The sequence below is a fragment of the Gopherus flavomarginatus genome, chromosome 4 (assembly GCF_025201925.1).
Source record: "Gopherus flavomarginatus isolate rGopFla2 chromosome 4, rGopFla2.mat.asm, whole genome shotgun sequence".
NCBI lineage: Eukaryota > Metazoa > Chordata > Testudines > Testudinidae > Gopherus > Gopherus flavomarginatus.
Window position 1 is genome coordinate 7,178,299 of NC_066620.1, and position 15,057 is coordinate 7,193,355.

Below are 15,057 nucleotides of genomic sequence, written 5' to 3' on the forward strand. Positions count from 1 at the left end.
ACTTGACACTTCAGTGTTTTGAGTCCAGAGGTAGCAGCTGGTGGAGAGCCTCCCATTAGTATGGCTTCTCCAGGAGCCAATGCTGATCACAGGATAAACAGGCCCATGTCTCCACATCCCATGATACAGGATTTGTGGGCACTCTGGATGAGCCTTATTGTATCCACAAACAAACTGCACTACACAAAACCTGGGTAAAAAGAGCAGCAGTACACTAGTTTACAAGGTAGCTATGGAAATTCCAGGAACTTTCACTACAGAGTGATAGGTACTTGCAACTAATACGATCTATTTTATATTGACTAGATACCTCCAGCGCCTTCAAAGCCTGACTTTGATGGTCCCAGAGAGAAGATGCAGAAACTTGGGGAAGGAGAAGTCTCTATGACAAAAGAGGAATTTGCAAAAATGAAGCAAGAACTAGAAGCGTAAGTATGTAGCTGTATGTATACACCAAAGTCAGTCTGCATCTTGATGGAGGATCTGCTTGCATGGTAGCATCAACCCTGTTTAAAATAAGGCTCTGGCTTGAGGTGTAACTTCACCATAACACTTTTAACCAGGTCTCTGTTTCTCGAAAGTCTTGGACTTTGGTTAGATAAACCATATAAATGCCTAACACCCTTAGTACCTTTCCCAACCCTGAAGAGAAGCTCTGTGTAGCTTGAAAGCTTGTCTCTTATCAACAGAAGATGGTCCAATAAGAGATTACCCTACCTAGCTTGTGTGTCTAACCTTCATAAGATGTCTTTTGGTCATCACTGTGTGAGTTCTAAAATATACTGGAAATGGCCAGGTGGAGACAGGAATGCTTGTTCAGAAGCACTGGGCCAAAACCTGAAGCGTTAAATAAAATTATTTGTCAGAGCAACACTTTGTGCAGTGAAGTAGGTGGTACAGGCTACACATCTTCATCAGTGCTTAACTTTGAGGGTTTTTTCTCCTTGATCTTCCAGTGAATACCTTGCTGTCTTTAAGAAGACTGTATCATCACATGAAGTTTTCCTTCAGCGACTTTCTTCTCATCCTGTGCTCAACAAAGATCGCAACTTCCATGTTTTCCTAGAGTATGACCAGGATGTAAGGAATCTTCCTCCATTTCCTCTGCACTTCTGGGACAGGATGTTAAAAATGCAGTCAGTTTCCATGAACTCGTTTTATCAATTTTGTTACAACTACAGCAAATTCTAATGTAAACACACAATCCTACATAGGGTTTATACCGGGGTTCTCAAACTGGGGGTTGGGACTCCTCAGGGAGTCATGAGCTGTCAGCCTCCACCCCAAACCACACTTTGCCTCCAGCATTTATAATAGTGTTAAATATATTAGTGTTCTTAATTTGTAAGGGAGGGGGTTGCACTCAGAGGCTTGCTATGTGCAAGGGGTTGCCAGTACAAGAATTTGAGAACCACTTGTCTATACTGTTATCTCTGTAGGATTGTGCAATCAACGTCCCAAAAAATATCCTAGGGCCAAAAATGCCATCTCACTCAAAACAAACCAAACAAAAAAACTGAGTCAGTATTCATGACAGAAATATCATTGCATCAAAATATAAATTGCAACATACAAGCCAGGCTCGATTGACTTAAAATGCTGACTTTTTAAATAAGGACTTAAATTGGCAAATGGGAAACACTGATTTAAATCACTGATTCAAATCTTGTTTTTCATGTGTACCTTTCAGTTGTCTTCCAACAGAGGCTGATTCTCATGGGTGATATAACTTGGTATTACTTTTTGCTAGCTGGGAGATCCACTAATCGTGATTTGTGTCTAACTACATTTAGTTGGAAATTTTGGAATTCAGTTTTAAAATGCATAAACAGCATTGAAAAATGCTTTAATTAAATCCACTTTAAATGTTTTTGGACTGGATTTTTTTCTTACATATTCAAATGTTTTTAATTTTATAACTCATTCAATTGAGCTTTCACTGTAGTTAGGGAATTTAATTGACTTTTTGGTTCCCATGTAGTCAAGACTTTAGACCTTGTAGATCTCGTTCCCATACCTACTTCTATAGATTGGAAGGGCAGGAAACAAGCTTTCAACCTCCACTTTGAATAAACTAGTAATTGAATTGGACTAGCTGAATACACAAATGAAGAAAATAGCCTCTGCGTCTGTAGAAGAGGCTACTGCTAAGCTTGTTTAGCCCTTCAACAAACAATCATAGAATATAGGGTTGGAAGTGACCTCAGGTGGTCATCTAGTCCAAGCCCTTGCTCAAAGCAGGACCAATCCCCGGACTACCCCCCCCCCCAGTTCCCTAAATGGCCCCCTCAAGGATTAAACTCAACCCTGGGTTTAGCAGGCCAATGCTCAAACCACTCCCCCTCCAGGTGCTTAGCCAGTGACTTCCTGGAAGACTTCAGCAGCAAACATACTTCTCAAATATTCTTGGTTTTGAAGTGTTAGAGTAATTATAGGCCTTAACATAGGTTATCATAATTCAGAACTAATTTTCAATAGGATTATTTTTAAAGAAAAAGGTACTTAAATTTTTTTAAAAGGACTTTTTTATCTTCCCTAAAAATTCAGCCTCTTTTCAAAAGCCTGTGCACCTCAGACCCTTTGTCTTTCTCCAGCTGTAGGGGCTGCTGTGTAACATGCCCATTACACAGCATCTCTGCTTTGTATGTTCCCTCTTTATTTAGAGGGATTAAATTCAAGCTGTTGAAATGCACCTGCAGCTGTGGGAAAGACTGCTATGAACAAAGATGTTATAAATTTGTCTTTGTGCTGAATTTATTTAACTCCCTGTTTCTAACAATAGTTCCTTCCTTCATTACAAGAAGACCTCTCTGGTGCTATAACTTGAAAACAGGAATTCTAGAGCAAACTTGCAATTCGATCACTTTTTTAAAATATACCTGGAAGTTAGTGCAGTGACAACACCAGTACAAGATTAAACTTGAAGCTTGTTTTTGAATTGCTTTTTACTCCCCTAAAACGTTTGTTTGTTTTTTTAGCTAAGTGTTCGGAGAAAAAATACTAAAGAAATGTTTGGTGGCTTTTTAAAAAGCATGGTGAAGAGTGCTGATGAAGTCCTCTTCTCTGGAGTGAAGGTAAGAAGATTTGCCCCCCTTCAACAACCATCAGATACCTTTTCACTCTTGCTTTCCACAGTGTAGGATTGCTTTATTCCTGGTGCAGGTTTCTCCTAGCTTTGTCAAGGGTATACTCAATAACTTGCTTACCTCATATTTGCTGTCAAGTCTGAAGGGTCAGTTAAGCTAATCCATTGCAGAGTTGTGAGAGCACTTGATTGTGTCTGAATAGGTAAAACCTGCCTGCCTAGAGAAGTATGTGACTGGCAAGCTTGGGATGAAATTGACAAATCCTGGGCTCCAAAGATATAAAGGTGGCATCCAAGGAGTCAGTTTTTCTTTCCCTTAAAAAAACAAACAAAAAAAACAACTAAAGTTTCAGTACACCGTGAAGAATCACACAGTAGTATCCTGCTAAAGAAACTGCTCTGAATGTAGTTAACTCTTGGGCAAAAATGTGGTGGTTTGCTGAAACTTTTTACATATCTAATAGTATTAGAATGCCTCCACTCAGCTCCAGAAACCAATACACACTACTCCTGCCTGCACGCACCACCCTTGGAGCTCCCTACAGCCGGGGAACTGTAACCAATGGGAGCTTTGGGGGTGGTGCCTGCAGAGAGGTTCGGTGTGCAGAGCCACCCCCCCACCCTCCTGCCCAGCATATTGGCCCCTTCTGCGAGTGGTGTGGGGCTGGGGCAGGCAGGGAGCCTGCCTTAGCCTCGTTGAGCCGCCCAAGGTAAGTGCTAACCAGGGGGAGGCTGCCCCCCCAGCCCTGAACACCCTTCCCAGAGCCTGCACCCCAAGCCCCCTGCCAGAGCCAGCACCCTAATTCTCCTCCTCCTGCTCCTCAACACTGTGCCCCAGGCTCTGCCCAGATCCCCCTCCCACACTGCAAACCCCTTGGCCCCAGTCCAGTGACAGTGAGTGGGGGGCGGGGAGATGGAGGAGGTGGGTGTGGCGTGAGCAGGGTGGGGGAGATCTTGGGTTGCCCTTAAATTTCAAAAGTGATCTTGGGCATAAAAAGTTTGGAGACCCCTGCACTAGAACAATAGAACTATTAACATTAAGTGAAACCTTAGGAGACCAACCACTTAACCTGGAGCTTGCTTCTGAACCTCTGCCCCTTCAGACAGCAATGCTAATCTCCCATGACCCAGGCTTTTTCTAAGGAAATGTCACAAAAGATCAGATCTAAAGGGCCAGCTCCTGCTGACTGTAAGTAGAAAGTAGTTCTCTTTTGAAGTGTTCATAACTTGGGGAGGTGCTAACTAGTGATGGACAGCACGGAGTAGCACAGTTGTTTCTTAGACAATGAAAAGTTCAAGTAACTCTACACGACATTTCCTGTGGTTCTCGCAACCTTCTGAAGTGCAGAGCAACAGATGCAGGTGCATCATGTGTTGCAGTTGCACTAATTAAGAGTTGAATAAGAGCTTTTTCTTTTCATTTGCTTGTGCTTTTAAGTGGATTACCATGTTAATAAACTTAGCTGCACTAAATAAGTAGTAAAACACTAAACTTGGTAGTGCACACTGTAATGCCAGTTATGACTGTAAGAACCATAACTTCTGAACCTTTTTTTGTCGTGTTTTAAATTGCTACCCATCACACACCAGTGGCCTGGAGAACTGGGTCTGCAACATCACTAACTTGCAGTCCAGGGTGCCCTGGGGCTCTTTAGTAGCAACCCAAGTTGGGTGGAGGTACCTCAAAGGGAAAACGAATATCAGTGCCACCAGACTCTTCGTAGGGGTCCCTCATCACTTCTGCATAAAGAAGAAACTTGTACTAGAGAAATATTTTAAGCAGCTTTGGCTTGTTTCATTGTGAAAGGGGAGGCTAGAAATGTGTAGCCACACTTAATGGCCAGATTCACAACATAGGGGCAAAGGTTTAAAGTCTCTTACTGAAGTCATTGGTAAATGAAGGCAGTACTAATGATCTAGCTGTGCGATCGGTCTAACAGATCATATTCTCTTTTCAGGAGGTGGATGACTTCTTTGAGCAAGAGAAGACTTTTCTCGTAAACTATTACAACAGAATCAAGGATGCATGCGCAAAGGCAGATAAGATGACAAGATCACATAAAAGTGAACTTTTTTTACAAATCTTTTCTATATAATGTCAGTGTGTGTCACTGGAGACAAAACTGACAGCATTGTCCCTGTTCCCGCAGATGTTGCAGATGACTACATCAGCACTTCAGCTTGCTTGAACAGCTTGGCTTTAGAAGAGCCCACAATCACTAAAAAGTAAGCAAACCCACTAATTGTTCATGCAAAAGTCCAAGATTAGGTATTCACTGAAGTACTCCAATTCTTAATTTTGTTACACAATACACTGAATCCTGGCTTTGTCTGAGGTCCCCTCCTTGGTAATTAGTATCTCTAGTGTTGGTGTTCAGAATGTGGGATTTTTTTATTTCTATTTTTTTAATGGTGCTATCAATATGGCACAGTTGACATTCTTCCGGCCCCCCCCCCATCCACTTCCCCTTAATGTTTTTTAAATCGAATCCTAGTAGAATCCAGCAGATTTGGACTCGTTTTAGCCTGATAGAATCATAGAACTGGAAGGGACCTCGAGAGGTCATCTAGTCCAGTCCCCTGCACTTAAGGCAGGACTAAGTATTATCTAGACCATCGCTGACAGGTGTTTGTCCAACCTGCTCTTAAAAATCCCAATGACGGAGATTCCACAACCTCCTAGGCAATTTATTCCAGTGCTTAACCACTCTGACAGGAAGTTTTTCCTAACGTCCAACCTAAACCTCCCTTGCTGCAATTTAAGCCCATTGCTGCTTGTCCTATCCTCAGAGGTTAACAACAATTTTTCTCCCTCCTCCTTGTAACAACCTTTTATGTACTTGAAAACTGTTATCATGTCCTCTCTGTCTTCTCTTCTCCAGACTAAACAAACCCATTTTTTTCCCAGTCTTCCATCATAGGTCACGTTTTCTAGACCTTTAATCATTTTTGTTGTCTTCTCTGGACTTTCTCCAATTTGTCCACATCTTTCCTGAAATGTGGTGCCCAGAACTGGACACAGTACTCCAATTGCAGTCTAATCAGTGTGGAGTAGAGCGGAAGAATTACTTGAGTCTTGCTTACAATACTCCTAGTACATCCCAGAATGATGTTTGCCTGTTTTGCAACAGTGTTGACTCATATTTATCTTGTGATCCAGTATGACCTCCACATCCCTTTCCACAGGACTCCTTCCTAGGCAGTCATTTCCCATTTTGTATGTTATAGAAGCCCTGTCTAACATATAACTAAGTTTGTACCCTGTGTATGACAAGCTTGTCTGTAAGCTTGGCATGTGTCCATACATGGCCAATACTCATGGTGGCAACGAACTGTGTGTGTGTCCTTCACCTGGAGCCTGTAGTTGTCTGACATATGGCTGCCTTCTGGGGATGTCAGGTTTTTTAGCGTAGAAGGGACCCCTGACTACCTGCAAACAGGTTGGCTAGTCTTCCTTCTTCCTAGCTCCTGTTACCAGGTCGTACTAGAGTACATTGCCCTTAGGACATATAGAGGAGCACCCACAACATGATATTTTCTAGATGCTGTTAAGGTGCATCGGATAGCTGTCAGTATCTTCCCAGAATGCACTGATACCGTTCATTGGTTTTGTGGGTTTGGACAAACAGGTTTATAATTGTCTGCACCGAGGCTCTTTTCTCAATGCAAGTCAGCAATTTAATTTATCAGGCCAGTTTTTCCTGGGAGAGAACCATTATGTATCTGAGGCCTGAATGACTTGCATAAATAAGTGTGGTGCAATGCAAAATGTTCGCTCAAAGTGGTGTCCTGTAAACATTATTAAACACTTCTTCTTTGTGGCTCTAGAGCATAAAAACACGCCTGTTGGAACAAAGAGCTTGCACGTTGGGTAGACTCTCATAAGCAGGCTAAAGCTGAAAGCGCCTTGTCTTCTCTCACTGGTTTCAGTTTCAGTCCAGACACATTTTCTTACCTGTACTTGAATTTCCTCATTTAAATAAGGACTTGTCTAAACCAGCACCTACGGCAGTATGCAAATTTGTGTAGGTTTCTGCTCTTGTGCTAAGATTCTTGTATTCAAGTGGTACATTACAGATCTCAATGAAATGTAAGTAAATTTCTTTTACTTTCTTTTAGGTACTTGTTGAAAGTTGCTGAGCTCTTTGAAAAACTCAGGGTAAGAGCTTCTTTGAAGATCTGTAAACCTAGGCTTCATTGTCTCTTGTTCTGTCATTCCTATTTGCTCCTTTCTTCTGTAGAAGGTAGAGAGTCGTGTGTCATCAGATGAAGACTTAAAGCTGTCTGAACTGTTACGATACTACATGCTCAACATAGAAGCAGCAAAGGTGAGCCACTTCTGCTAAGGCTCATCCTGTATTATTCCCTGAAGTTACTTAGTTACAAACTTGCTAATTAGCACACGAGCTTGTGCATGTGTGTTCCAGCTGCCGCCCCCATCCCGCAACAAGGAATACAGCCTGAGTCTTTTCCCCTACCTTGTCCCTGGGAAAATAGATTTGCTGTGCATGTTTTCTGGGCTTTAATCCAGCGGAACAGAGTAGAGAAGTTCAGAGCAAAGTGTTGAGGGAACCCTTGACGACAACTCCTCCCTCCAAAACTGGGGATCTGCTAGCTGACAGCTTAAATAGCTCTGCAGTTGTCATCAACTGAGGGAGACTCTCAAGCAGTCAACTCCCTTTTTACCTCTTAATGTAAGAAACCAGATCTTCAAGACAGGAGGTCAAGTCTACCAGGTGTTTTAGTTCGAGTCTCTCAAAAGCCCTTCAGGTTTCCTATTGGATTGGGTTGTGTTGTGTGATTTTTTTTTTTTGTTTTTGTTTTTTGTTTTTTAAATCTTAATTTGTATGAAGATAATCAGATCATAAACAACTGTACCAACTTGAGTCTTGTTTTTCCTTTAATTGCCATAATCTCAGGTTAGCTATTCAGTGTGTAACAGCCTTTTTGTCCCCAATCCTGACAGACATGTGCTGGGACTGGATGACAGGGGATGGATCACTTGATTGCCCTTCATTCCCTTGGAAGCATCTGGCATTAGCCACTGCCAGCAGACAGGATACTGGGCTAGCTCGACCATTGGTCTGACTCAGTATGACTGTTCCTATGTTCCAAGTCCCCTGAGGATATGTCTGCACAGCAAAGAAACTTGTGGCTGGCCTGAGCTAGCTGACTTGGTTGCAGGGCTTTCATTGCTGTGTAGACTTCTGGGCTCAGGCTGGAGCCTGAGCTTTTGCGGCCCTGCACAATTGGAGGGTCCTAGAACTTGAGCTGGAAACCACACCACAATAAAAGCCCTGTGAGCCAGAGTTGGCTGGCCCTTGCCAGCCGCAGGTTTCTCTTTGCTGTGTAGATATACCATGAGCTGTCACCATTCCCATAAAGCTCTAGGGGGGACCTTTCAGAAGTGCTTAGTGTAGTCCGAACGCTGATCCCATTCAAGTAATGGTAAACCCACTGACCTCAATGAGGAGAGACTTAACTTAGCACGGAGTTCTTTCAAAAACACCCTTCATGTTTAAGATTAAAAATGGCACCTGCTTCCTACCACTTCTCATTGCTTTGTCATGGATTTGGTGTGAACTTGAGTTCCGATTCCATTAGATCAAGTTTGTGGTGGGACCTTCCATGTACCTTTGCTGGTCAGTGTTCCATTCTGATCATACTGGTGCTGTTGTGAAGGAGGGTGCCACACTGGCCTAGAGAAGATATTGCAAATAGTGCAGATGGAAACCCTGGTGTGTGTGTGAGAGAGCCTGCATTGGATCATTCAGAGAAATGCCATACAAACACTCTAGCCACTCAAACAGTGGCCTCCGTATTCTTTGTAGTTTTACAGGGCATTGTTGTTGATGCCTTAACTTCTTTTTACAGACCACTGTTCTGTACAAGTATTTCTAGATTAGTGTAAATACAGTGGTGGTGTATCTCTCTGCAGCCATTAATGTCACTCCTTAAGCACCTAAAGTCCTAAGCCAGCAGAGCACTTGATCCTATCTCTTAGAAGTACAGTTTGTTAGGCTTATTGCTTCCTTTACTCTGCAGTCAAAGCACAGAATCCAGAACCAGTTTCTCTAGATGCTGTTGATACAAGTAAGAGTAACATCCAATATTTTTTTTTCTTAAAGGATCTCCTATACAGACGTACCCGGAGTCTTGTGGACTATGAAAATTCAAACAAAGCCCTGGACAAAGCTAGATTGAAAAGCAAAGATGTCAGACTGGCAGAAACACACCAGCAGGACTGCTGTCAGAAGTTCGAAAAGCTTTCCGAGTCTGCAAAGGAAGGTAAAACATCACAGCGCATTAAATTCCATTGATCCTCTGCATCCTTTCCAGGCCTCTCAGAGGGAATTTCTCCATAGTAACTCCATGGAGTACTGTGCCCCATAGCTCACCTGAAGTCCCATTTCTCGTAACTCTTCCCTCCAGGCTAGCAGGCTTTGAGTAAGGTAGTCAAGCAAATCGTTTTACATCACATGGACAAGTCTCAGCATACCTAAATATTTCTTTCTAATAATTGGTGACCTCAATTTAAACAGTCATCTGGTGTTCTTCAAACTAAGGAGATCATTGTGATATTGAAGAAAGAACAAGGGCCTATCCATATAGTGCTTTAATGGTCGTGCGTTTTCCTTTTGGGTTGAAACTTCGTTCTTGCTATCTCCCTCCCCCAAGGGTAACTTTGGAACTAAATCCCTTCAGCTGAACGAAGTCAAGAGGCCCAAATGGGTGTAGGTCAGTGGTCTGTTTAGAGCAGTGTTTGAGTCATGCAGGTGTAATGTGAGAGGTATCTAATGGAAAACAAGGCAAAACTCTTCTGATAGAGCCCAAGCACGCTAGTAAAACATGCAAGAGGAAAGTGGTCTTCCCTCATTTTTGTTTCCCAAGTCTGCTCTGCCGCCTAGGAGCGGCATTCTAGGGCAGAGCTTACAGGTCTGCCATACTCTCAGCTGAACAACTGTGCACCTTTTACATAAGGGCAGGAGTGGTCTGGGAATGCACATGCTGCTGGCCAGAACGTAAATGTACATGACTGCAGCTTCTCTTGTAGCCAAATACAACTAGAGAACTGCATGCACCACTTCAGGAGTATAGAGCTGACACTTCAGAACGTCACATGTGGAGTGACTCTTCTGACTAGTCTGTCTGAAGGAAAAACTTGATTTATGAAACTGACTTAAGGGTTTCAGTATGTGCATAACAAACTCAGCACATGTTAAGATGCATGATGGTGCAACTCCAGATCTGTGACCTAACAGCTAGATGTCAAACAGATAGCTAAGGGTTAATGTTTTTACCTGTAAAGGGTTAACACAGGGAACCAATCAGGAAACAAGACTTTTTCAAATCTGGGTGGAGGGAAGTTTTGGGTGTGAGTTCTTTGTTCTTTGTCTTGGGTCTGACCCTCTCGGCTCTGAGAGTGATTTTTCTATCTCCTGGCTTTCTAAACTTCTGTTTCCAAGTTGTAAGTACAAGGATAGTAAGACAAGAGGTTTATATTGTTTTCTTTTGTATTTACATGTGTGTAGTTGCTGGAATGTTTTAATTGTATTCTTTTGGAATAAGGTTGGTTGTTCATTTTTCTTTTAAGCAATTGACCCTGTATATTGTCACCTTATTACAGAGACCATTTTATGTCCTTTTTCTTTCTTTTTATATAAAGCTTTCTTTTTAAGACCTGTTGGAGTTTTTCTTTAGTGGGGACTCCAGGGAATTGAGTCTGCAGCTCACCAGGGGATTGGTGGGAGGAAGAAGTCAGGGGGGAAAATCTTTGTTAGATTTACTAAGCCTGACTTTGCATACCCTCTGGGTGATGGGGGAGAGAGGTTAGATCTCTCGGTGCTGGTGTTTCAAGGACTCGAAGCAAGGAGGGTGGAATCCCTTTGTTTAGATTCACGGAGCTTGCTTCTGTATATCTCTCCAGGAACCCAGGGAGGGAACACCTGGAGAGGAGGAGGGGGAGGGGAAATGGTTTATTCCCCTTTGTTGTGAGACTCAAGGAATCTGAGTCTTGAGGTCCCCCAGGGAAGGTTTTGGGGAGACCACAGTGAGCTAGGCACTGTATAATTCCTGGCTGGTGGCAGCAATTACCAGGTCTAAGCTGGTAACTAAGCTTGGAGGTTTTCATGCTAACACCCATATTTTGGATGCTAAGGTCCAGATCTGGGAAGAAATGTTATGACACTAGAGCAGAGAACTGAATTCAGTTCTACTTGGAGAGCTGCCTCTGACTTGCTGTCACTTAGGGTATGTCACTTAACCTCTTGGTGCTGCTGTTTTATTGCATATAAAATCATAACCTCCCACCCAATTAAGTAAACATTGGATTTAAGGGTTTCTAAGCACTCTGCAAAGTACTTACTGTGCATAAAAGTTCATGTAGTATTGCAGCATGAATGACTAAAGCTACTCTATAATCTACTGCACATTGCATTCAACCACTGTTACTTAAGAGTCTAGGATAGGTTTGTGTGTTAAGGAGAGAAGAGGAAAAAAACAGTTGACTACCATTTCTGCTGCACTGTTGAGTATCTAGTCAGTGTCAGTCTTTAACTTATCAGAGGGGTAGCCGTGTTAGTCTGGATCTGTAAAAAGCGACAGTCCTATGGCACCTTCTAGACTAACAGACGTATTGGAGCATAAGCTTTTGTGGGTGAATATCCACTTCAAACATGCATCCAACGAAGTGGGTATTCACCCACAAAAACTTATGCTCCAATACATCTGTTAGTCTAGAAGGTGCCACAGGACTTTGTCGCTGTCTCTAACTTAGTCCTCTTTCATTTATATAGCAGTTTTTTTTGGTGTGTGCTAGGGATTCTGCAAACATGTTAGGTTCCTACTACAAACAGCTTAATCTAGGACTAAGCACACAAGGCATGAGGGAAGGGATTCAAATACATAAGCAGATGAGGTGAATGAAGTGCTGTCTAGTGGGTGCTGTGGTGGAGCCCCATGCTTCATGGTGGCTCTCAGGTGCTTCTGGAACATCAGGCAGTCTAGCAAGGGGTAGTCCCTCTTGTCTGATCTGCCTCCATGCAGAGAGGAGGCACAACACATTGTCTGACTGCCAGCCATTCCAACTGCTTTCCTACCTGAGGGAAGCCACACTTTCTTTCCCTCAGATTCCTTACATGTGGAGTCTAGCTCCATGTTAAGCAGGGTTTAAATGGTGTTAGTTCCCTTTCTCCTGTGGTACCACCCTATAGTCAGTCTCCCTATGCTGCAAAGGAGTTCAAAGTCCAGATTCCTGGGCTGTTGTACAGGTGCCACGCTACTGCTTTTATACTCTCCTTCTAGGAGGAAACGAGACCGGAAGGGCTATTCCTTGGGTCTGCTCTCTTAGGAATTTCAACTTCTTGGGGACACTGTCCTTCAGAGCAGGAGCTAGGCAGGGGTGTCACACTTATTTTGAGTGCTGAATGCTGCCTGTAGTCTGTGAATCACATTAGGATGGCTTGACTTGCAACCATAGGCATGTAAACTTTGCCAATTAAAACAGTAAGTTTAGCAGACTGATACCATGTGAATGAGGTGGAAGTAAAGAGCAGGTCCTTTTACATTCCCCGCTTCTCCAGAATTTAATGCTCATATATTCCCTCCCTCTTGTGTTTGTAGAACTGATCAGCTTCAAGCGGAAGAGAATAGCAGCCTTTCGTAAAAATCTAATTGAAATGGCTGAGCTGGAAATCAAGCATGCAAAGGTAAGAACTCTCTCCCTAATGTATGAAGGTGCACAGCTGTAACACCATATCTAGGACCACATATATTCCCAAACCTTTCTCCTGGAGAGACTGCTTTTTACTCTGGTTGCACATTAGAGAATTGTTCTTTCCTTGTAAAGCTAAGAAATTACATGCAAAATAACCTTTTTAAAAGGTTAAGTTTGAGTCAAGTACTAAAACTAGGAAAAGCCAGACTGGGTTGGCCCCTGTGTGTATGATTGCATACTAACTTTTTTTTCAACAGGCCTCTGCAGTATTCTGTGTGCAGGATGGAGGATGCTCAGGGATTGAATATCCAGTATGGATAATGAGACTGCTTGTACGGCCTCTGCCTCATTCGCTGGAGTAGTTGAAAGGTGTAGAGAAAGTTGCAGGAAGAAGATAGGACCCAGTTCTCCCGGGTCTCTTCCACAGACTCTCTGTGCCACTGCACAATCACTTAAATTCAGAGGTGGCCACTGTAGTCCTCATCTTCTGAGAGCCCAACTTGAGACACCTAAGGCCTCATTCATGAGTGCTGAGCACTCAGACCTCCCAATAGTCCATGGGAGCTGCAAATGCTCAGCACCTCTGAATAATCTGGCTACATTAATCATTCTGGCACCCAGTTAGTGGAAGCTTGCAAATCCTGGCCTTGAGTCTCCCTGTGCCTCAGTTACCCACTGTAAAATGGGGAGGGTACTTCCCATCTCATGAGTTGCACAGACAATCTTGCAAATGCTTGTTCCATAGTGATCACTGAATGAGATGGGGGCCCTGTGGGTGGAGGAGAATAGTATATGACCTCATAATTAAGGACTATATATGCACACTTCAAAAGGGGCAGAATTAAGCTTGCTTGTGCATCCTTAATTTTGGAACTTCCTAACTTGTTTTCTTGTCTGTGCAACCTTAGCATCCTTCTAGTGGACTTTGTAGTGATGATACTAAATGTAGCTTTCAGACAGAGTCCAGAAAATTCAGCCTTTCCGTTTTTGAGAGCAGAGCATCAAAACTGCTAAGCTCACTTGTTTCCAGAGTGTGAATTAATTTGGTGTCTGTTTTTGATCCCATGCTTCTCACTGAGAATGAACTGTCTTCCCTTCCAGAACAGTGTCTCGCTCCTGCAAAGCTGCATTGACTTCTTCAAGAACAACTAAGGCGCCTTAATCGGAAAGAATGTGAAAAAACAGCATGAGTTGCACTTCACAGCCATGGGAAAATTTATATTTAGCTTGACTTCATTAGGTTAAAATATATAAATAAAGACATTGGCTCAAACCTTTTGTTTGACTAATATTTAACCATGTTGATGCCAATCGTATTGGTTTCCATGGTATAAACGAAAGCTGAATTGCATATGAATTACTTGAATGTAGCCAGTTTCCTGTTGAGAGTTAATATCTCAAGGTAGGCAAAAAGTACAAGTACTAGATTCCAGAATGTTGACCAGTTTTCTAATGATGGAAAGGGGCAATTCTCTCCAAGTGTGAATGGAATTTAGGTGGTTTTGCAATCTTTCTCTAGCCTAAACTATATGTTAAAGAAGTTCATATCTGGGAGGGTCTTGTGTACATTCTTAAGCAATTTTATAAGGTAAAATACATTCCACTTCATAGACAGATTTCTACTACAATGTATTTTGGATTTCTATGACTACATTCAGTATTTGTACACTCAGCAATACAGCAAAAATAAAGATGTCTAATACTATGAAGTGGTGTTTCTATAAACTAAATGGCCTTGTATAATCTGTATATGGGATTTAAAGCCCCAAGTAGTTGGTTTTCATACCGTGAAAACCAGTACTGAATATCTAACCTGAATTATTGTTGCAGTTTAAGGCAAAAACAAGACTGAAGTCGGTACAGGTGCTTGTGGTCTGATCTTCTTACAAATTAACATTTAAAAAACCTGTTGCAAAACACAATCCAATAGGAAACCTGAAGGGTTTCTTGAGACTCTTGAACTAAAATGACTGGTAGACTTGACCTCCTGCCTTGAAGATCTGCTTTCTTGCTGTACTTTGCATCCTGGCACTTTCTTTTTCTCTAACAACTGGTAACTGAGCTCAAGTTGGTTGTCCTAAAGAAATACGTCTTGGCATGCTCAGAGTGGCAGGTGAATTGGGTATTGTCAGTGCAAGGGTGGGCAGATTGAGATCTGATAAAAACACTATACAGTCACAAAATATATGGTGGAATAATGAAATTCAGCTGTTTACAAAAGGTTGTCCCATGAGAGATCAGAGTGCTTTATGAAAGA

The 15,057-nt window shown here is 42.5% G+C and overlaps 1 protein-coding gene across 2 annotated transcripts in view; it reads left to right on the top strand.

Annotated features, from left to right (window-relative positions):
• SNX5 (sorting nexin 5) overlaps nucleotides 1-14,505 on the top strand; it is a 38,364-nt gene extending 23,859 nt beyond the window's left edge. For both annotated transcript variants that reach the window (XM_050952193.1, XM_050952192.1), the window contains exons 4-13: nucleotides 307-428; nucleotides 957-1,080; nucleotides 2,979-3,074; nucleotides 5,044-5,149; nucleotides 5,236-5,311; nucleotides 7,205-7,244; nucleotides 7,327-7,413; nucleotides 9,214-9,373; nucleotides 12,707-12,792; nucleotides 13,902-14,505. In XM_050952193.1, the coding sequence (XP_050808150.1) occupies nucleotides 307-428; nucleotides 957-1,080; nucleotides 2,979-3,074; nucleotides 5,044-5,149; nucleotides 5,236-5,311; nucleotides 7,205-7,244; nucleotides 7,327-7,413; nucleotides 9,214-9,373; nucleotides 12,707-12,792; nucleotides 13,902-13,952 (948 nt within the window). In that variant the 3' untranslated portion in view covers nucleotides 13,953-14,505. The remainder of the gene's footprint in view (nucleotides 1-306; nucleotides 429-956; nucleotides 1,081-2,978; nucleotides 3,075-5,043; nucleotides 5,150-5,235; nucleotides 5,312-7,204; nucleotides 7,245-7,326; nucleotides 7,414-9,213; nucleotides 9,374-12,706; nucleotides 12,793-13,901) is intronic.
• Nucleotides 14,506-15,057: the final 552 nt, after the last annotated feature.